At 46.7% G+C, this 21,943-nt stretch overlaps 1 protein-coding gene across 1 annotated transcript; it reads left to right on the plus strand.

Annotated features, from left to right (window-relative positions):
* The first annotated feature begins 1,165 nt into the window (after window positions 1–1,165).
* On the plus strand, window positions 1,166–21,684 carry HDAC1 (histone deacetylase 1). Its single transcript, XM_054011708.1, has 14 exons — window positions 1,166–1,283; window positions 6,160–6,272; window positions 7,482–7,599; window positions 11,366–11,440; window positions 12,982–13,120; window positions 13,740–13,881; window positions 15,567–15,659; window positions 15,958–16,066; window positions 16,250–16,390; window positions 16,867–16,975; window positions 17,095–17,225; window positions 17,820–17,966; window positions 19,570–19,618; window positions 20,071–21,684. Exons 1-14 carry the CDS (start codon window positions 1,235–1,237, stop codon window positions 20,096–20,098), a joined length of 1,443 nt encoding a protein of 480 aa, XP_053867683.1. The 5' UTR covers window positions 1,166–1,234; the 3' UTR covers window positions 20,099–21,684.
* The last annotated feature ends 259 nt before the right edge of the window (window positions 21,685–21,943 follow it).

Genomic DNA, 21,943 nt, shown 5'->3' on the forward strand with positions numbered 1-21,943 from the left:
GAGAGTATGGTGTACTGCCACCCTTACTTCTGTGCTGCTGCTGGTGGCAGCGCTGCCTTCAGAGCTGGGCATCCAGACAGCTGCTCTCTAGCCACCCAGTCTGAAGGCAGCGCAGAAACAAAGGTGACAATACTGCGACCCTCCTCCCCACAATAGCCTTGCGACCCCCTCTTGGGTTGAGAACCCCACTTTGAGGAATGCTGACATAAGGGCTTTATATGTTCATATGTTGCTGTTTTTAAGTATATATTCAGGCTTTGTTACAACACAGTGAAATTTAAGATTTAAATATCTGAAACCATGAAATTCAAGATTTTTAAAATGCTATGACCATTACATTTACAAAAATGGACTATGAATTTGGTAGGGCCTTAGGCATGACCAAACAGCTGCCCCTCATGCGTGTCAATGTGTCCTAGGGTGATGGCAAGTGTGAAAAATGGGATAATTTTTTCGGGGTGGGGGGAGGAGAGGGGTAGTTGCTCTATATAAGGGAAAGCCCCAATATGGGGACGTCTGGTCACCCTAATGTGCCCCCCGCAGCTGGGGCAGACACACAGTTTCCCCCCTCCCAGGTCCCCTGTAGCCATGCTGGACCCAGTGCATTCTGGGACTTCTGCTACCCCCATCCTATTGTAGCCCTGTCCTACAGGGCTCCAGCCAGGCCCGTGGGCGTGTCCAGACCCTGGGCAGTGCATTGTGGGCCGGCACTAGCAAGGGATCAAATGGCAATGTGGGTACAGTCATGTGGCACGTGATGTCGTGGCAGCAAGGGTCAAGTGGTTTAGCCCTAGCTGCCCAGATCACTTCTCCTGTGAGAATGGTTCAGTCCTGTCAGCCCTCCTGGGAATGGTACCTGCCTGCGTGATTTCCCCCACCCCCCATTTTCTGAGAAATGGTACTTTCCCTTTCCCTCCCCCCCAATGGTAAACTCCTGTCTGACCAGACCCCTATTCTTCGGAATGGTACAGTCCTGCCAACCCGTTCCTCCTTTTCTCCCCCGTCTCTGGGAATGGTACAGTCCAGGAACACTTGCGCTCTACCTACTGTGCTAATCCTACCGCCCCGCCCTACCTGACTTCTCATTGGCTGCTCCGAGGGAAGTGGGGACAAGCCACTCCCCGATAGGTCTGCTGCCCCGCGGGGGCGGGAGGAACTGCTCGCGGGGTGCTTGGCCCCCGGGGCGCGTTCGGTTGCGCTGCGGGAGGGTTTGGTGCGGTCGGGCGGCAGGAAAATGGCGCTGACACAGGGGACCAAGCGGAAAGTCTGTTACTACTATGATGGTGAGAGCCCCGGGCCGGTCCTCGCGGGGGGTGAGGGGGGAGCAGGAGGCTTTGGGCGGGGGAGGGAGACATAGGATGGGGGCGCTGGGGAAGGGGGCGCTGGCCTGCGGGGGGGTGAGGAAGAGGAGGGGGGGTGAGGAAGAGGAGGAGGAGGAGGAGGAGGAGGGGGGCACTGGGGAAGGGCCTGTGGAGGGGGAGTGAGGAGGGGGGGGCGCGCTGGGGAAGGGCCTGTGGAGGGGGGGGGGGCGCGCTGGGGAAGGGCCTGTGGAGGGGGGGGGGGCGCGCTGGGGAAGGGCCTGTGGAGGGGGGGGTGAGGAAGGGGAGGAGGGGGGCACTGGGGAAGGGCCTGTGGAGGGAGGGGGAGTGAGGAGGAGGGGGGCACTGGGGAAGGGCCTGTGGAGGGAGGGGAAGTGAGGAGGAGGGGGGCACTGGGGAAGGGCCTGTGGAGGGAGGGGCACAGGGGAAGGGGGCGCTGGCCTGCGGGGGGTGAGGAAGGGGAGGAGGGGGGCACTGAGGAAGGGCCTGTGGGCGGGGTGAGGAGGAGGGGGCACTGGGGAAGGGCCTGTGGGGGGGGCAAGGAAGAGGAGGAGGAGGGGGGTGTTGGGGAAGGGCCTGTGGAGGGGGGGGTGAGGAAGAGGAGGAGGGGGGTGCTGGGGAAGGGCCTGTGGAGGGGGGGGTGAGGAAGAGGAGGAGGGGAGCACTGGGGAAGGGCCTGTGGAGGGGGGTGAGGAGGGGGTGCTGGGAAAGGGTCTGTGGAGGGGGGGGTGCTGGGGAAGGGGGTGCTGGCCTGTGGAGGGGGGGTGAGAAAGAGGAGGAGAGGGGCACTGGGGAAGGGCCTGTGGAGGGAGGGTGAGGAGGAGGGGGTGCTGGCCTGCGGGGGGGGGGGTGAAGGAGAGGGGCACTGGGGAAGGGTATGTGGAGGGAGGATGAGGAAGAGGAGGAGGGGGTGCTGGGGAAGGGCCTGCAGGAATGGGGGTGTGGATGATGAGGGGGGTGTTGGTAAAACACCTTTTGGGGTGTGTGAGGAAGAGCGGGTGCTGGGGAAGGGCCTGTGGGGGGTGAGGATGAGGATGGGGGGGTGCTGGGGGAGGGAGTGTGGCTGGGACACTGGGGAAGGGTCTCCTCCTTGATACTTTTGAAAACTTTCAGATCTATAGTGGTAATATCAATCGGACCTTTCTCTTTCTGTCTTCCTTCAGAACAGCTGCTTGCTTTTAGTTGGGGATGTTCTGTGGCCAGGGGTATTGTTTAATATCAGGCATATGCTTGGTTGGATTGTGGGTGTAGGTACTGGCTATGGGCGGCAATGCTTTGTGTGTGTTTAATCATTCCATGACACTTCCCCAAATGTTGGGTGTTAGCTCCTGGTGCCCTGGCCAAATTGCAACCTGGGTAATTCTATTCTGCCTCTCTTTCTTCCCCCTGTAGTTCAGTGGGAGAAATCACAATCACATAACTGCTGTTTGCTGTTCCACACTTACTGCTGTTACTTGCCAGCAGGGGGTGTGCTTCAGTGATGGATGAAATGATATCTTACAGGTTGTGATCTTCCTTCATAAAAGATGTGGAAATATCATGTTTATCATAATTTTTTTAATCCTTGTAGCAGAATAACTATTAGTTGTCGTCTTGTGGGGTTAGGACAGGGTGGGCAAACTACGGCCCGTGGGCCGGATCTGGCCTGTGGGATTGCCACCGCCGTGGGCCCTGCACCCCTACTGGAAGCAGCCAGCACCAGGTCCCTGGGGGAGGGAGGGAGGCAGGGGGCTCTGTGCACTGCTCTTGCCTGTGGGTACATCTCTCTCTCCCCCCCCCCCCCCATCCGCAGCTCCCATTGGCCAGGAATGGGGAACCACGGCCAATGGGTGCTTTGGGGGAGGTACCCACAGGCAAGGGCAGCACACGGAGCTGCCCGCTCCCCCTCTTTCTCCCTCCCCCCCCGCCCCCCCACTCCTGGGCTGCAAGGACGCAGGCAGCGCACCACTGCCACCCCAGAGCTGCTCCTGGTAAGCGGCGCCTGGCTGGAGCCCACACCCCAAATCCCTCCTGCACCCCGCAACCCAACCCCCTGCCCTGAGCCCCCTCCTGCACTATGCACCTCTCCTGTGCCCCAACCCCCTGCCCTGAGCCCCTTCCTGCACACTGCACTCCCTCCCGCACCCCAACCCCCTGCCCTGAGCCCCTTCCTGCACACTGCACTCCCTCCCGCACCCCAACCCCCTGCCCCAGCCCTACATTCATGGCCCTGCATATATTTTCCCAGATGTGGCCCTTGGGCCACAAAGTTTTCCCACCCCCTTGGTTAGGAGGTGCTTGTAGTGATCATTCAGGCATTTTAGTATGGTTAATTTAAGTGCTCTGCTCCATCAGGTATATATCAGTGACTTTTATCTCTTCAGTACAGTAACTTGCAATGTTAGGCCCTGGTTCTAAAATGAGATCCACCCCTGCATGCGCACAGTACCCCATTGATTTCAATGGAGTGCTAGACAGGGGTCGACCCCTGCAAAACTTGTTGCTGGATTGGGACCTTAAGTTAGGCCAGTTACCATGATATTGCAAGTCTGACTTTCATCCTTCTAATATCCACAGGTGATATGTGCACTTTAGATATAAAATCAAAGTATTTGTGACCTATCAGTGCCACATTAATGCCCTGAGGTTTTTGGTGCATCCTTCAGGGTTCCTGGAAATACTGGTTTCTGGTGGTGGTAGTTGTGGGAATGTTGTACCTATGTCAGTGACTGTCAGTTGGTGAATGAAGGCTCTGTCTGAGGGTCCACAGTGCCCCTCATGTCTGGAGACACACAATTTTCACACGTGTACTCACGCATTGGTGATAAACTAGTGCTTTGTCGTCACGGACACAAAGGTGGTGTTTGTTTTTGTTTTTATTGGTTTTGTTTTTTACAGAGGATAACTAACGTGCCGTTAGTTTTATTGCTGTAAAATCTGAAGTGGGGACAAGGCACTTGTAGTTTTTATAACAAGGTAGCTAGGCAAAGTCAGCACTCTAGCTCCTCCACCGCGTGCTTATGCTTGATCTAACAGTAAAATTATGGTGCTTTGTCTCCAGCGTGTTCTTACAGCGGGCTAGGTAATGCCTGTTAGTGATGATAAAACTTTTTTTTTGTAATCAGTCTATACATAGACTAGGATGCTAGTAGAGTCCAGCTTGTAATAGCATCTTAAGGTACGTCTACACAGCCAAAAAAATAGGGCGGGGGGTACTCAATTTAGTTTAATCTGAGTTAGGTAGTTTGGGTTAAAATAACAGTGAAGACCCAGCAGCTCAGGTTAGCAGCTCAAGTTCAGTACAGGCTCCCTTTAGGCTTTAACTTGAGCCCGTAACCCAACTTAAAAGCGGAGTTGCCATGTCTTTACTGCTATTTTAACCTGATTTTGCTAACCCAAGTTAAGAACACACCTTTTTTTGCAGTGTAGACATGCCCTTAGAGGCTGCAAAGATATTCCCACTGCTTAGGAAAAGAGAGCTGGTAAATAACTTTGGTTTAGTAAAATAAACCTCAAGATAGACTGGTCAGTTCAAATCACTTGTGAGTTGCCCACTGCATTTCATTGGAGGGTAGAAGACAAGTGACCATTCTCTCCTAGACTGCTGTTAGTTTGGTATTTAGAAGGTGCTGGCTGCCAGATGATTCCCTAGCTAGGCTCTTCAGCTTTCTCTGTGGTTCTTTCAGGTCTTGTTAATGCTTGGGATTATTCTAATTTTCAGCATTGGTATTGCTGCACCAGTGCAAAGTTCTGTGGTAGACAAGGAAAGCTGCAGTCTACCCCAGTTTCAAGCAGAGTTAAATTCCACCAGTGGAAATTGTGGTTTTACTTTTGTCTACACTAGGGAAAGCGTAGAAAAGGTTTCAGTCTCTGCAGGCTGCGGGGGCAGTGAAAATTACTCCTGAATGTTGAGATCTATGACGAAACATTACAGACTCTCAACTGAGTCACCCGCCAAGCCAGGCCTCTCTTACCTCCTAGGATGGTTTGGGGTTGTGAAACTAGTTGACTTTTTTTTGGTCAATGTTGAGTGTGAATCACGCATAGGATAAGCCTTGATGCACAGCCTGGTAAGGACGGATGAATTAAAATAATTGGGGCCATAAAATATTAGGATTTTGTTGATCTTCAAAGTGCATTGCAGGCATTAACTGTCTTAGCAGCACAATACACATACACGTCTGCCCCTGCGAGTGAGGAAACATTATTGCCATTTTACAGACGAGGAAGGTGAGGCAGAGAGTCCAAGTGATTTGCTTGAGGCTATTAGACAAGATGTTGTCTGAGCTGGCATTAGAACTCGAGAGTTCCTGGCTCCAGACCAGAACTTTGGCTACACAGTGCTTCATTAAATACAGCAGAATTACAATTGATCCTAACCATATGGAGGTGACCCTAGAAGGTTTCGAATTTTGGGAGATGGCGACACTAAGGGACAACTATGTGTAAAATGTCTGTCAATGCTGTTCTTGACCCTCAGAAGCTGCTTGTACATGGTGGGATCTTTCCGTGTATGGTACAAACTCGATTAACCAACCCTCAATGATTTGCAACAGTGTCACGTTCCCCAACATCTGTTAATTGCCCTGAAAACTTCCTTGGTTTTCCAAGACCTCAGTTATCCAGAAACTATGATAGAAACTATGATAGAGTTGGTCTAAATCTGTGAAGGAAAAAAAAGGAGGGGGGGGGAGTGGAGGAACATGTCAAGCATACATATTGCTGTAGAAAAGAGAAAATGACAAAATAAAGGTCAGATGGGACGGAGCTCCAGGTGGCTCCTGTCATCTTCCTCTGCAGTGACGCTGCTCAGAGGAGAAAATGTTCTTTTCCACTGTAACCAAATGCTTATCGCTCTCAGGGGATGTTGGAAACTACTATTATGGCCAGGGCCATCCAATGAAACCCCACAGGATCCGAATGACCCACAACCTACTGCTGAACTACGGCCTTTACAGAAAAATGGAGATATATGTAAGTATAGGCCCAGACACAGAGAGAGACGTAGGAAGCTTGTATAGAGGGGCTTGATCCACTTCCCGAGCTGTCACTGTATTGCAATGGCACAGGATCTTGCAGACTCTCACGTGTTTTATTGGGAACTTGTGGAGAAACAAGATGGAGGAAAAAGAGTTGGAAAATATTCCTGGGGAATAGGTCAGGGTGAAGGTAATTCAAGAGATTGTTGCTTTTAAGACTTCCACTGGTCTTGTGTTTAGCAGGGTGTTCCTTGTTTTGTTCCAAAGTTCAGGTAATCTATATATAGGAAATGGTTTTTCTTCCTATACCGTGACTGTTTCGTATGGCTAGGCATATAATAAAAAGCCCCAGTCTCCTATAATAACATTCCTCTTCCCCTTAGAACAGGGGTGGGCAAACTTTTTGGGCTGAGGGCCACATCTGGGTGGGGAAATTGTATGCAGGGCCAGGGCAGGGGGTTGGGGTGCGGAAGGGGGTGCGGTGTGCTGGAAGGGGCTCAGGACAAGGGATTGGGCCAGAGGAGGGGTGCGGGATGTATGAGGGGGTTCAGGGCAGGAGTGCAGGAGGGGTGCGGACTGTGGGAGGGGGCTCAGGGCAGGGAGTTGGGGTGCGAGGTGCAGGCAGAGGGCTTAGGGCAGGGATTTGTGGGGCAGAGTGCAGGCGGGGGATCGCGCTCCGGCCCGGCGCCACTTACCTAAAGCGGCTCCGGGGTGGCAGCGGTGCACACCGGGGTCAGGGCATGCTCCCTGCATGCCTGCCCAAGCCCCACGCTGCACCACTCCAGGAAGCGCTGCGGCTCCTGGGGGGTACGGGTGGAGCGGAGGGTTCCATGTGCGCTGCCCTTGCTGCACCTTCAGGTACCTCCTTCGAAGCTCCCATTGGCCATGGTTCCCCGTTCCCAGCCAATGGGAGCTGCGGGGGGCGGTGCCTGGAGGCAAGGGCAACGCACGGAGCCCTCTGCCCCCATGCCCGGGGGCCGCAGGGCTCGCGGTGCCACAGGGGGCGATCCCGCGGGCCGGATCCAAAGCCATGAACGACCGGATCTGACCCGCAGGCCGTAGTTTGCCCACCCCGCCTTAGAAAGTAGACTTATTTTTGCTTTAATAGCACTGGCTTTAGCTGTTGCTATTCTTGAGTAGGCAGGCATTGGAGTAGGAGAAGGAATATATGTCAAATAAACCTTGTTTTGTTCTCTCCTTGCAGCGCCCCCACAAAGCAAATGCAGAAGAAATGACCAAGTATCATAGTGATGACTACATTAAATTTCTGAGATCTATTCGCCCTGATAACATGTCTGAGTACAGCAAGCAGATGCAGAGATGTAAGCTATGCGTATGGTATTGTAGCTTCTAGCCTGAATAGCTGTAGTCCTGGGAACCCTGGTTAGCTCTTAGAGCTCATTGTCAAAAGAGCAGGGAGAATCTTATGAAACTTGTCTTTTTTTATTATTATTTTCATGTTAACCTAACCACTTAGGTTATTTTTTTGCCAGAGTTCCACACTGTTTTCCTCCATTGTGGTTCTGTCCCTAACTCCTTTGATCTTGAGATTGGTGGAAGCTCTTTCATCTTCTTTTCTAGCTTATAAACGGAACAGTGTGGACATACCTGTACAACAGATATTCTGCATAAGCAACTTGTAACCTAAGGTTCTGGAGTTGTTAATAACGGTGACGTTCTGGGGACCAACTTTCCCAGATATCAGTAGGATGGGTTTTTTTGAAGCAGGAGTACTGTTGTTGGTCACAGCATGGTAGATATGCAGAGAGCCGGTCTTTATTTTAGAATCTGTAGATCTATGTAATATTTTCATAATCTGGGAACACTAGTGTCACTATTTCCTATTGTAATAGGAGGTATATTGTTGGTAACTGTCTTCCTTTTGGGGATATTTCTAGAGATCTGTGGAATTCATGTCCTTACCAGTATAAAATACTCTGTGATTTTTATCAGTCAGCATCAAGAAATCTGGCTGCTTAAATTGTGGCTTCACAATTCGTTCTATTCTGACTAAAATTTAGATCCTGCAAGCCCTGAATTCAAATTGACTTCAGCTGAAGTTCTGTGCACTGAAGGCTTTGGGGACCAGGCCCTCAATGCTGAAAGTGGTGTTAGTTTCAGTTCTGATGTCACACCTGACAGGCAACTTCATCTGTATTATGCAGGATGTTGGACTAAATGACTAAAGTTCTTTCTGGCCTTAGAATATCCTTAGATGCATGGATTTTTTTTTTTCTCTCCATGTGGAAAAATCTTTTGCAGCTTTCATGTTATAAAATCTTAAATACCTTTTCAGACTTTCTGCAGCTCTGTGCTAACATTTTCCAGCAATTAATAGGTAATGAACGATAGTTTTCTGGCTGATTTGGACAAATAAAATGGCTAGGAGTTCACTAAAACAGTATATTGGTTGTGTGCACTCTCTTCATTCTTGAAATCTGTAGTATTGTTGGCCATGGGGCTTATTTTTATGAAGTGTATATGTAATCTCCTGTTAACTCTTGAAGGAGTTAGTCTAGAGAGTGAATTATATGCACTTTTAAACTATTGTGAGCCAAAATGCACACCGTATTTAGGCACCTGAGTGTAACGACTAAAGAAATGAGTAATATCTGTAATCTGTACCAAAGTACTTCCTGGGGTAAATAATATGCCTTCACATACTAAAGTACATATTTACACAAGCCTAACTGCTTCCCACTGAGACTGGAATGGCTTATAAACACCCACACTGGTCTCCCTCTGGTCAGCTTGGCATTTTCTATACTGAACTTCAAGCAAGGGTTTTACTTTAAGGAAATTAAATGTGAAATTTTTTTAGTACGTGTGGAGGTGAGACAAAAGCCAATTCACAATTCAGTCCAATGACCCCTCCTTGACAGGGCTTGCAAAATAGATCCTCCACCACCTAGCCAGAGGACTAATCCTATGAGCCAGAAATAGAGATTAAAGATGGAGGTGATGTGGCCCCACCACCCAAGTGCAAGGACAGTGCCTGGTGAGGAGCTTAGCCTCCTTTCTGCTCTTAGCTGTTGAGAAAGGAGTGGGTGCTGGGATTTCCACAGGGGTGCTATCATGGGGACTCCCATCTTTGATATGAGTGGCCTAATGGGTAGGGCACTGGACTGGGATACCTGTGTTCTATTCCTGGCTCTGCCACTGGCTTGCTGGGTGACCGTAGGCAAGTCACTTTGCCACTCCATGCCTCAGTTTTCCCATCTATACAATGGAAATAATGATACTGACCCCCTTTGTAGAGTGCTTTGAGGTCTGTTGAGGAAAAATGCCATATAAGAGCTAGGTAGTATTATATTGGGCTCTGACTAGTGGGCATATCATACATATGATGCTCCTGACCCTGCTCTAGCTGTTGGAAATGAGAGAACTTTTTCTCTTCCCTGTCCAGAGCCACATATTGCTGTAAAAGGCTTGATATCCTGGCTGCTTTGAAGGGCTTGGTGGGAAGAGGTCTCCGTATGAATGAATAGCTCCACCATTTGCTTTTGCTTATACAGAGGGCCATATCTTTGCCAAGCAGAAGCAGTCACACTATTAAAAATTGTCCGTTTTGCTGCTGCCCACAAGGTTCTGAATGGTAGCTGTGATACTAAACGGTCTCTTTAATCTCAGTCTATCGATAGATATTCTGTCTGTCTGAAGACTCAAGAAGATTATATTGCAGCCATAAGGGCTAGAAATTTAATTTGTTGTAATGGGAAGCTTACATTCTGCAGCAACAGACCTCCCCACTTGCTGGGAATAGATTCCCACACATCTCTGATAAGGGAACTATTCAACTATTGCTAATTACCATGCCACACTGGAACACTTGTACAAATTGGAACATTTCGTTTTGACTCTCCTGATTCTTACAGTCCATAAGAAACGAGTTCCATTTAAATCTGGAGACTGCTTAAACTTGCTCATTCAACTGTACTGTCTCCATGATTTTTCACTAGCCTTTTTGGAGGCGAAGAATTGAATGAAAGCAGCATTTCACATGCTGGGAAGATTCATGCGAGATGAGTCCTGCCTAAGTACAAAGGGAAAAGTTCCACTCAACTTCATTACAACATACAGATTTTTGTAAAAACAGGTTTTGCGAAACATAGGCCCTATGAAACTTTTTAAAAATAATAAAAAGAACAGGAGTACTTGTGGCACCTTAGAGACTAACAAATTTATTAGAGCATAAGCTTTCGTGGACTACAGCCCACTTCTTCGGATGCTCTAATAAATTTGTTAGTCTCTAAGGTGCCACAAGTACTCCTGTTCTTTTTGCGGATACAGACTAACACGGCTGCTACTCTGAAACCTGTCTTTAAAAATCATGTAAACATTTCTAATAAGAAATAAATGGTTTCCCTGCAGTGTTTCCAACCCAAACCTGCTACAGGATTGAGAACCTAGAAGAAAAATTTGCCTTTTTTTAATCCAAGCTATGAAATACGCAAAGTAAATGAACAGCATACCTCATGAGACTCAAACTGAACTTTTGAAATGTTCAGTCTTGATAATCTAAGGTGATGTTAGTGACATATTGAAGGAGACCTGTTTACAACATGTGTGTTTTTTTTTTTTAATTGATAGTGTCACGACTCACTTTCTAACACAATTAACTGACAATTGGGTTTTATTATAGCTTATTCCACTAGGTGGTGCAACTCTAGTGTAGATCCAGAGTGCAGGTGAAATGCTGGTTTCATTCTTTAGTGTCTTCTCAAAGTGCAGCAGGGGACTTGCACTTATAGCAACTCTCTGTACCAACGGAGAGCTTTTACAACCTTAAGTGCAGGTTCTGTCCTTTCCTGCAAGCTGTCACAGTAATGGCAGTGGGCTGAGCAAAGACTGAAGGGAAGGTTGCATCAACTGACTACTGATACAATGAAGTCTTTAGTGAAGGGATGATTGTCTACTTCTCATTGAACACTTTATTTATTATATACATGTAAATTAAATAAATGATACTCATATATTTGATGCTCTACTGAATCTGTTTATGTCCTTAAGTTAGATTTACAGCATAAACTTTGCCTCTGGTATGCAGGCTTGTCCTGCTAACACTTACTTATGTCTTTCTTTTTCAAGTCAATGTTGGGGAAGATTGCCCGGTGTTTGATGGGTTGTTTGAGTTTTGTCAGCTGTCTGCAGGAGGCTCTGTTGGTAAGCACAATAATCCTAGATGCTTTCTCTTTTTAGGAGAATGTCCATAATGTCGCTCTGTCAGAAAAGAAACATGATGTTGGAGACATTTCTAGATTCCGTAAAAAATTGGTCTGACATGTTGTGATCATTCTCAAGCCCCGATGCATTGGAATGAGATTGGTCAGTGGTTGAGAATGCTTTGACTGTATGTAAGGTCTGGGTCTTCAACATTAGCCATATTCTCACTCCTCCAAAGATCATTTAAGTGGTCATGTTGAGGAATTTCTGTGTATGGAATGAAAGCATCGTGAATGACTTTGTTTCAGTAAAGCTAGCCCTCTGTTGTTGAAACCTTGGTTTATTTAAAGATATCTTGTTTTTTTTATAAAAACTTGCTCCAGGTCTGTGTGACCACAGCCTCAGAGCAGGTGTTTTGTTTTACAAAAAGAAATCCACTTGTCTCTCTCTCTCGATAAGAAGGAAAAACAAAAGCAGGAAGATTTCAACAGTCTCTAAAACCTGTATCATTTAAAATAAAATGGCATCCTTATTTGTGAGTTTTTGGCACAGTGTAATGCAGCGTTGAGAGACTTTTACTGTACATGTGCTTAAAAGCTTTGTGGCTTACTACAGACTGATAGATATCCTGAAATATAAAGCCTGACTGCACTCAAACTCCAAAAAGAAAAACATATGCTTGTCCAGCTGACAGACACATCTGAAGTACCTATTCCGGTCTCTTATCACTAAGGCTCTGATCCTACAAAAGGATTCATCTGTGCTGACCCTTAGACCCATGCAAAGTTGCACTGAGCATAAGAATGGCCATACTGGGCCAGATGGACCTTTGGTCTGACCCAGTATCCTGTCTTCAGACAGTGGCCAATGCCAGGTGCCGCAGAGGGAATGAACAGAACAGGGAATCACCAAATGATCCATCCTCTGTTGCCCATTCCCAGCCTCTGGCAAAACAATTCTAGGTTCTACCAAGATCTGAACCGCATGGAACCACACAGTGGAATTGTGTGCAGGCTCTAGGGTTTGTGGGAGGTCCCTTTGCCTAGTTATCTGTACAAAGGACTAAACAAAGCTAACTGTATACATGACACAAAACTATCCATGAAAGGTTCTCTTTAGGAAACTGATAAATAAAACTAACCGTGACTCGAGCTAGCAGGCTGTGGACCTGTTTTCAAATCAGGCTCCCCATTTATGTTCAGAACTAGAGGTGTGGCATGGGAGCAAGACTGTGCTGTAAAAATAGATGCTTAATCTGAGCCCTCCCAGCACCTTTAAATTACACTGATCTCTCTTCTACAGAGAGATTACACTAGTGTCCCCCAGTAGTGTCACCCCAGAAGACCCCAGAGAGTCTTCTGCCTTACTGGTTTGTATGAGAAATCCAGTGTTTAAACCTTTGATATTTGTACTGTTATACATGCAGGCATATGGAATGACACGTGGCCCCACAGGGCATGCTGCCTTTGTGTGTTCTCCAGAGTTTGTCAGGGCTCTAGTCTGTCTTTCTTGCTAATGTTCTGCAATTCTTCTCCCTGCAGCCAGCGCTGTGAAGCTGAACAAGCAACAGACAGATATTGCTGTGAATTGGGCAGGAGGCCTTCACCACGCTAAGAAATCAGAGGCTTCTGGCTTCTGTTATGTCAACGACATTGTCTTAGCCATCTTGGAGCTACTAAAGTACGTGCAGTACTTCTTATCCCTTTTGTTTGTCCGTTCTGCTGCATTTTCTTTGAGTCCTTTCCACTTTCTTCCTAATTTGCTCCTTTTTGTTACCTTGTTAGCTGTCTTTTCTCAGGAGGGCTTTATCAGACGTCTTTTTTTGGATGCAGTGCCCTCTCTTCAGCAGGGGTTGCTGTACTTATGGTATGATGCAGTAGATGAAAGGCCTCTTTGGTGCTTCTTCCTTGGCACAAAAAAAGTGGCACTCCTGTAATTTGTGTCCTGATGGTTACCATCCTGGCGACTTTTGGCATGAGGCAGCTCTAAGTAGGAGGCTTGGACATAAAATGTGCGATTCACTGGTTGTCTGTATAAACGGAATTGATCAAAGGTCAGTTGCTGCAGCAATAGCCACTTCGATTTCCTCGGTGATTCTTTTCTGCTGCCAACCAATTCAAGGCGCATGTCAGTGCGTTGCGTCTGTTTTGCTGAGAGACTCCAGAGAGAGACAGCAAATTGGTAACCATACAGCCTGGGGCTTAGCACCAAGTTCTTTACTCTCCTCCCATTTGCTCTGCTGCTGAAGACTGTTTCCATTCTGAAGAAATGCAGCATTTTGACTCCCTTCTGATTCTAGGTACCACCAGAGGGTGCTGTATATTGACATTGATATTCACCATGGAGATGGCGTGGAGGAAGCCTTTTACACCACAGACCGTGTCATGACTGCATCCTTTCATAAGTACGGAGAATACTTCCCAGGAACAGGGGATCTGCGGGTGAGAATGGAGGCTTAGTAGAAACTTCCCCTGGAATTTGATTTGTTCCATCTATTCACTATCCAACTAACTTCACCAAAATGCTGTTTCTGTGTTCGCTGGTTTAGATGGTCTCTCTCAAAATGGCAGCTTTTGTTTAATAAGAAATGTGTGTGACAATTAACTTTTGTAACTCACTCTTTGAGGGAGTGCTGAGTCTCTGTGGTGTTATATCTATTATACAGTAACAATGCCCAGACATCAGATGTCAGTTAGTTTGCAGCCTCATAGCGTGGGACTCTGAACATCGCATCTTGGTGGGCCGTATTTATTGGCAAACTGACTTCCATGCTCCCCTTCTGGCCCTATTGCTTTGATCTCACAAGTTATGCACGGTCTGGCCATGCCAGTCCTTGAACGGGAGACCTACAAAGGAGCACCTTGTGCTGCGGAAATGATACTGGTGATTCAGCAGGTGGCTTTCCTCCCTCTGAGTTGGTGTTGAGTCTCATGGGCCCATGCTGGGACATGGTTATCGGACGGTGCTGTCTTTCAAATGAGACACAACTGTGGTCCTGCCTGCTTCTCAAGAGGTAGGGATGTTAACCCTAGAGTCATGGTCTGATACCAGTTAGGGTAATGGCATTCTCCTGACCTAAATTCCCTCTTGAGTTTTAGTTGGGTGTAGAATTGTTATATGTAGACTGTCCTAAGTTATGGGGTGATACGTGCTTGTAGCTAGCTGCCACATTCGATCCTAGAAGCGGCCACACTACAGCAGTGAGTGAAATTCTTTTTTGTCAAGTGCGTTGGTATGGTACTGTGCGCTGTAGATAGAAGATATTGAATTGTTTTTAAAAATCAAAACTAAACTCTTGTAAGATTCCTCCAACTGTAAATACGGCAGGCTCAGCCTGGTATCGGACTGCAGCCTGATTTGCATTTTGCTCTGTACGTCCTCGCCAACAGTGTAGAGTCTGGAACTGGAAACTTGATGGCCAGTTTTCCTCTTTCCTTGATGTGGGAGAGAATAAAATCTGGCTTTTCTGCAGCGCTACTGGATCTGCACGACATACAGTTTTTACTAGCAGAATGTACAACTGAGAACTCAGACACAGAGTGAGACAGTAGATGTCAGTAGGAATTGATCCTTCCCATGTATCCTATCACAGCAAGATGCTCTTCGTGTCTGTTCCTGGGATTGAACTTTCTGGGGCAACCAGTAAAGTATTCTCAGTAGAGCATCCTTGCTTGTGGAACCTGTTTCCTCTAAAAAATCTGCTATTGGTTTGTAACTGGGGCTGATACAAGGCCCACCTGTTTGGACTTTTTAATGACCCTCTCAACGAAGCCCAAGTTTCATAGAACTTGTGACTCCAATTTGACTCAGTTGAATGTTTGACTAGATGCTGAGGCAAGGGCTGTCATGTCAGTAGAATTCCAAGGTGCTGTTTTACTCCCTTTCTTGATTATAACCTCGCATTACTCTCCATTAGCTATGTAATGTCTAGATTGATTAGTTGAATGCAAAGGCCAAATGTATCCACTTACCCCACGGCTAATCCTCTGTTGAAGTCACTGGAATCATGCCCGCTGATGTCCCCAAGTGCCTTGGTGGAATCTCAGACTTTCCTTTCTGCGTTGGCACATATATGTTGGCGTTTCTCTGGTGACCCTGTGGTCTTTCCTGTCTCTCACTGTAATAGGATATTGGTGCAGGCAAAGGCAAGTATTATGCTGTCAACTATCCTCTCCGGGACGGAATTGACGATGAATCCTATGAGGCAATATTTAAGCCGGTAAGCCTCTTTTTCTGAGCGAGTCTTGGATGCTGCTTTGTCTTTTTCTAGTGGCACTCTGATGAGGGGAGATGCAGTCCTGTGCTATAAGATTCCCTAGTGTTTATTCCTACTTGACAATTATAGCGGGTCACTTGTAGACTCTTATCTGTAAGAGCTTCAATGTCACCAATATGGGAGGGAGGCAACAGCCAGTGAAGCATCAGTGAATATCTCCATGTCAGCTGCTGACATGGATTTCATTGTGTTGCTCTGACACCGTCCCAAGGGAGTGTGTAACAACAGATTTCTTGTCCAGGTAATATCTAAAGTGATGGAGACGTTCCAGCCTAGTGCAGTTGCCTTACAGTGTGGATCGGATTCTCTGTCAGGGGACAGATTGGGCTGTTTTAATCTGACCATCAAAGGTAAGAGGACACTGCTTCTAGCAAAGCAGTCAAACCAGGGCGGTGGCCTTGAGGAAAGCTCAGACATGTAAAATACAGTATCTGTGGTGGCACTTGTGTGATTGATGTAATCACTGTGTTGAAAAGCTTACTGTCCAGTTACCCAGTGAGGCTATGAACTTTCTCCCATTCCCTATGCTGCAGGTCATGCCAAGTGTGTGGAGTTCGTAAAGAGTTTTAACTTGCCTATGCTGATGCTAGGAGGGGGTGGCTACACAATCCGCAACGTGGCTAGATGCTGGACTTATGAGACTGCTGTGGCTTTGGACACGGAAATTCCAAATGGTAAGACTATCGTGTTGTATTGAGAGGATGGGTGTCTAGTAATAGAGCTTGGGGAAAATTTAAATTGCTCTGAGTAGGTGTAGGAGACCTGTGAAGTAGCCTGGATACTTCACTGGATGCTGATTTTTATCGTGTTAGAGCTCTCTGAGCTACCGCTGTGGATGTGATGTATTCTAGTCCTCTAGTGCCCCCTTAGAAACCATTTTTCCCCTACAGCACACAATGGTTGGTGTGTCCTGCCATCTCACTGAAACTAAAAGGCCTGTTGTGGGCACCATGGGGTTAAAGCAGCGAATAGTCTTTGGCCCCACTGTCACAAAGTTTGTTTTTTCTGAGCATCCCAGGAGAGCTCCAGTCACCCCAAAAGGAAATGTTCCATTTATTCTCATAACACCTTGAACCTCATGTGATGTTTGCTGTTTCGATACCAGACCAGTAACCAATCAAGGTTATTCTGTGTTCTAATCTTTGTGCAGAGCTTCCATATAATGACTATTTTGAATACTTTGGACCAGACTTTAAGCTCCACATCAGTCCTTCGAACATGACCAACCAGAACACCAATGAGTATCTTGAGAAGATTAAGTAAGTGTTGTCTGTTACTCCTAGCAAGATTGGTCCCTTACACTGGGGGCTTGTTTCTGTTAATGCCTTTTAGATCACCAGCATGTGGGGGTTTTGGTTTGTGTTTTTGCTGGTTGTAGGCAGCGGCTATTTGAGAATCTACGCATGCTCCCTCATGCCCCTGGTGTCCAGATGCAGCCGATTCCCGAGGATGCCGTGCAGGAGGACAGTGGAGATGAAGATGAAGAGGATCCTGACAAACGCATTTCAAGTAGGTGCCCGGCTGTGGGCATAAATTGCCTTGCGGGATCATGGACCATGCTGCTGAACCTTCCTTTGGTGAAGCAGTGCTGTTGCTAGATAACTTCCTTAACGAAAGAATCTAGATTTAATATTAGAGCTCGAACTATTGCCAAAGCCTCCTGTGGGGAAATAACTGATGAAACACTGAAAGCTGCACTGTCCGTTTAGACAGGCTCCCGCTGTTCTAGCAAAAGTTGCCCTTTAGCTGTGAAAACACTAGCTTATATCCAGGCTGTCTTATGCCCTTTGGGTCTGGGAGTCAGATTTTCCCAGTGTGAAGTTAGTTAACCTGTTTGTGCTGGCAGCTCTAGACATCCTGCTGTAAACCTAACCCAAGGCGCATATACTTGTTACACTGAGAGATCTCCGGTTCTGACCTTGGCTGCTGCAAGTAGCTGGCTAAGCTGTGATTCTAGTAGGATTGTTGTATTGCTGCACAGTAGTAAAGATTTTTGGCACGGCAGAGCATTCCACATGTACCTTCCTAAATATGTTTATTGCCTTACGGACCCCTGGGAAAAAGACTCCAGTGTGACTGAGGTAGTTTCTCCTTTGCTCTCAGTGCGCTCTGCTGACAAGAGAATAGCCTGTGATGAAGAATTCTCAGACTCTGAAGATGAAGGGGAAGGTGGTCGCAAAAATGTTGCCAATTTTAAGAAGTCCAAGCGCGTAAAAGCAGAAGATGATAAGGAGGAGGAGGAGAAGAAAGGTGGGTGTAAAACTGGAACTAGCCGTATGTCGGACTGCTCCCTAGAGCAGGACTCTGTAATGTGAGGGATGAGTAAAGCTGCGTTTTTGTCGCAGAAGTTAATGTTTCTGCGGTTCATCTTATAGATTGCTGACGATTGATGTGTGAGAGATGACGTTTGAACCACTCCACTAACAATGGGAGGAGCTGCCAGAGTTAAACCCGGGTTGCCTGGCAGGCTAATAGAGAACAGGAGTTTAGTAACAACACCCCAGTGACGCATGGGACTGACACAGTGCTTAACATAGTCTGGAAAGAGCGTGTTGGCGTGGGGTCTCATAATCTGGGGCAGCTGCTTTGATAAGACAGCGCTTAAAGTGTGACCTGGCTTAATTAAAACAAACAAAAACAAATGTTGCCAGGTCTGTGACCCCGTCTAACTGTCCCCATCCTCGCATTTCAAGCACTGACAGGTGTACTCTCCATGAGTGCTCTAATTTCACCCAGGCTGGGGAAGTTTCTTCTTCCCCAAGGCAAAAAAGACTCTGCTCTCTCCGATTCTGGTTTTAGGTGGGTTTACCAAGGTCTGGCAACTGTTAAAATCTGTCCTCGTGTCACCATCCCAACAATTACCACGAAGATGGAAAAACGAAGTATTGGGCTTTGAGACAATGTCTGATACTTCTGTGCTATTGCCCTCATCGCTCTGCTCCAGCAGGCCTAATGATGATCATCCCTCTGCTAAAGCTTCAATGTGAGGCTTTAGGTATTTTGGGAAGAGGAGGAACAAACATCTGAGTCGTCTGGTTCCTTGGGGTTATAAGCGTCATAACCCCAAACTCCTTCAGAATACCACATTGTCTAGCCACTAGCCCTCATTACCTTTGCACCGACTTGCTGCAGTGGGGCCCTCCTAGTGTCTGTCTTTGGTGACAGTTCTCTTCATTGGTAGAGTGAGCGTAGTGCTGTGAATCAGTGGCTAATCTATCTTTAACAAACCACAGGCCACATGTGCGCAAACGCAGCCTGAGCCACTGACCGTTCTAACCTGTTCCAAAGAGAAATGCGCATGTAACAAGCTTAGAATGAGGTGACTCTTAGTGGAGTCCTCAAAACAACTACAGAAAGGCTACAACCTGAGCTGTATCATTGCGGGCTCCCTGAGATCTGGTATAATACAGCGGGTTGCCAGATTTGCAAAAATCCTTGTCCCTGCCACCCAGAAACATTCTGTGGCTTCAAACACAAGCTGTCTGACTCTCTGCTGGTCTGTTCTTTCTTTTCTTGTTGCTGGGACAACTGCTGTAGTTACTATGAAGATTTATGACTCAGATTGGAGGACAATGGAATTACAGAGCTTCAGGGTGCCACAAGTGGCTCAAAACAGGTTGCTGCCCCAGACTATGGCTTCAAGTGTGGATACCTGAAGGGTTCGCCGGTTTCCAGACTCTGCCCCACACATGCAGAGTAGCTGGCATTGTCTGTTTTTTCTACTGTAACTGCCTCACCAGTGATTTCTAATGTAATTGGACCTCCCTGACTGGTGTCTGATCCTGCCAGGTGGGGCTGGTGAGTGGTTGCTGTTTCTCTGCCTTTTTGCTATTTGGGTTTTTTTCTTTTCTAGATGAGAAAGAAGAGGAAAAAGCCAAAGAGGAGAAAGCAGAACCCAAAGGGTGAGACCTACTTCTGCCTTATGGAATCCTCTCCACACTCTTCTCCCCCCCCCCCCCCCCCCCCCCCACACACACACACACACACAAGGATGCAATGTGACTTAGGGGCCTGGGAGTTGAGCAGCAGGATGGTTTTCTAGGTGCTCCCTGTAGGTGACTGTTTCTGAGTTTCTCCATCTGTAAATTATAGATAATACCCAAGGCCCTCTTTTTTGGTAAAGCACTTTGAGGTCCTTGGATAAAAGGTGCTAGAGAAGTGCTTAAAAATATTTTGCAATGTGTGTAAAACTTCATTGTGTGTGTAAGATAAGGACAGATGTTGGTGCATCTGTTAGGACGGGACCTAAGGGTAAAGGCTTTAACATGTTACTCCACTATTTTGCTACAGCTTGATCACAATCTGATTCTTTTGTCAGTTCCTTAACACACGCTCTCCACTCTTGGCTCTACAGGGTAAAGGAAGAGACTAAATCAGCCTAAGATGACTGCAGCTGGACAATACCTTTCAGTACATAGTTACACGTTTGCTTCTCTGGTAGCCTCTCATTCCACAGGATTTATATTTTATATGTTTCTGTATATATTTCTATATAAATATATAAATGACGTAAGAACTGTAAATTATTCCTTGCTGCATTCCGCTGAGAGCAGATGGGGAGGGTTCTGAGTAGACAGACCTGCACTATTCAGAATTAGTGACGGGGAAGTTTCACTCTTGCCTTCCACTGCCTCTCTGGTGTGTGTTTTTAAAATCATTTTCCTCTTCTCTACCCTCTCTTTGAAATAGCCCTTTGGAGAATACTGAATTTTTTTTTTTTTTTAATATAAAGTAGAAATAGTGTCTGACTTTCAGGTCAGGTGGAAATATGGCCATGAAACTTTGGGAGAACTTTTGAGTTCCCAACTTATGCCTGTGAGAGAAACTGCTCCTATGGTCTTTGGTCCAATTACACCATAGTAAGTAACTGCAAGCTGATGCCAGTTCTCAGGGTCGAATAGTGCAGTTCTTGACTAAAGTTGGCTATCTATCGCAGTGGATTTGTGGAAGGAGTTGAAGCAGTTTGAAAGCAAATATGTAACGTTCCCTGGTGTATCAGCCCAAGGTGCCCTGTTCTAAGGTATAGATCTGGATAGCACAAAATGAAAACTGCCAGCTAGCTGGTGTTTTAAATAAAACTTTCTAAAGTGGATTCTTTTAAGTCAAGTTAGTGTGGCAGCATATACATCTCATATGAGAGAGAGAAGGGCTCAAAAGAATATTTTTCTTCATATACCAAAACCCCTATGTGGGGGGAAATGCATTACTGCCTATTGTCCTTCTGCGTAGCTCTCCCTGCTTTTTCCCCCCTCTCAACTACCTGTGATTACATAATGTGCATTCTGAGTGCTGATCTAGGTCCTAGACTGAAACCACTACAGAAATCCCAAGTCAGCTAAAGACCAGCTTGTGAAGAGCCTGGTTAAAGCTACTTGTCAATGTGGCACTTGCTGAAAATTCTCATCTGATGTGAAGCACAAATGTTTTTAGATAGGACCTTTCTCCTTGTTGTCCAGGCCAGTAACTGGGGGGAACCTTTTTGAACCTGCAACTTAAGCTGCTCTCTTTGTAATGGAACAGCAGCGCCCCCTGTCGCTTGAGAACAGAACTGGCCTTTACCTTGCATCTCATTTCTCATAACTAATCATTGGATGAGCTTTCTGTGAAATGCTTCACTGAGCTCCAGCCTTGCAGAAGTTCTGCAGGCAGCTTTCACTTGCTGTTTTCTCAGGGGGATACCTCTGTCCACTAGAGCATCTGTACCTCCCACAGAGCGCTGCTGATGGTTTCAACTCCAGTAATGCTGCTAACTTAACACAGGTTATTTTTAAAGGTTTTATTTTTTTAAGTACTCTTCTCTTCCACCATCTCTAGTCTCTTGAAGCTGACTGCAGCTCCTCCTGCTCTTTTACGTTTTTGTGAAGTGAGAGATCGCTGTATCTGTGTGTCTGGGGGGGAAATATATTGTGGTTTTTTAAAAGATGCTTTTTATTTTGAAAATCTTTGTAATAAAAATGACACATTTCTATGTTGGTGTGAATCTTACCCTTCTTTGTGGTCAGAGGACATGGGAGGGAGGGAGGGGATCTACTTGTTGTAGATCGTAGACTAGTGATGACAAAATAATATAGATCACTGTTGAAAAACTTAACCATTGAAATTCAAGGCTTTGGGGCATTGCTTAGTGTGTCCTCTATCCCTATTGGTAAGAATACTGGCGTGTATTCATCTTTTGAAGCCACTGTATTTATAGCAGGACTGAATTTGCTGTTGCTCATTTCATTTAC

This window comes from Malaclemys terrapin, chromosome 22 (assembly GCF_027887155.1).
Source record: "Malaclemys terrapin pileata isolate rMalTer1 chromosome 22, rMalTer1.hap1, whole genome shotgun sequence".
NCBI lineage: Eukaryota > Metazoa > Chordata > Testudines > Emydidae > Malaclemys > Malaclemys terrapin.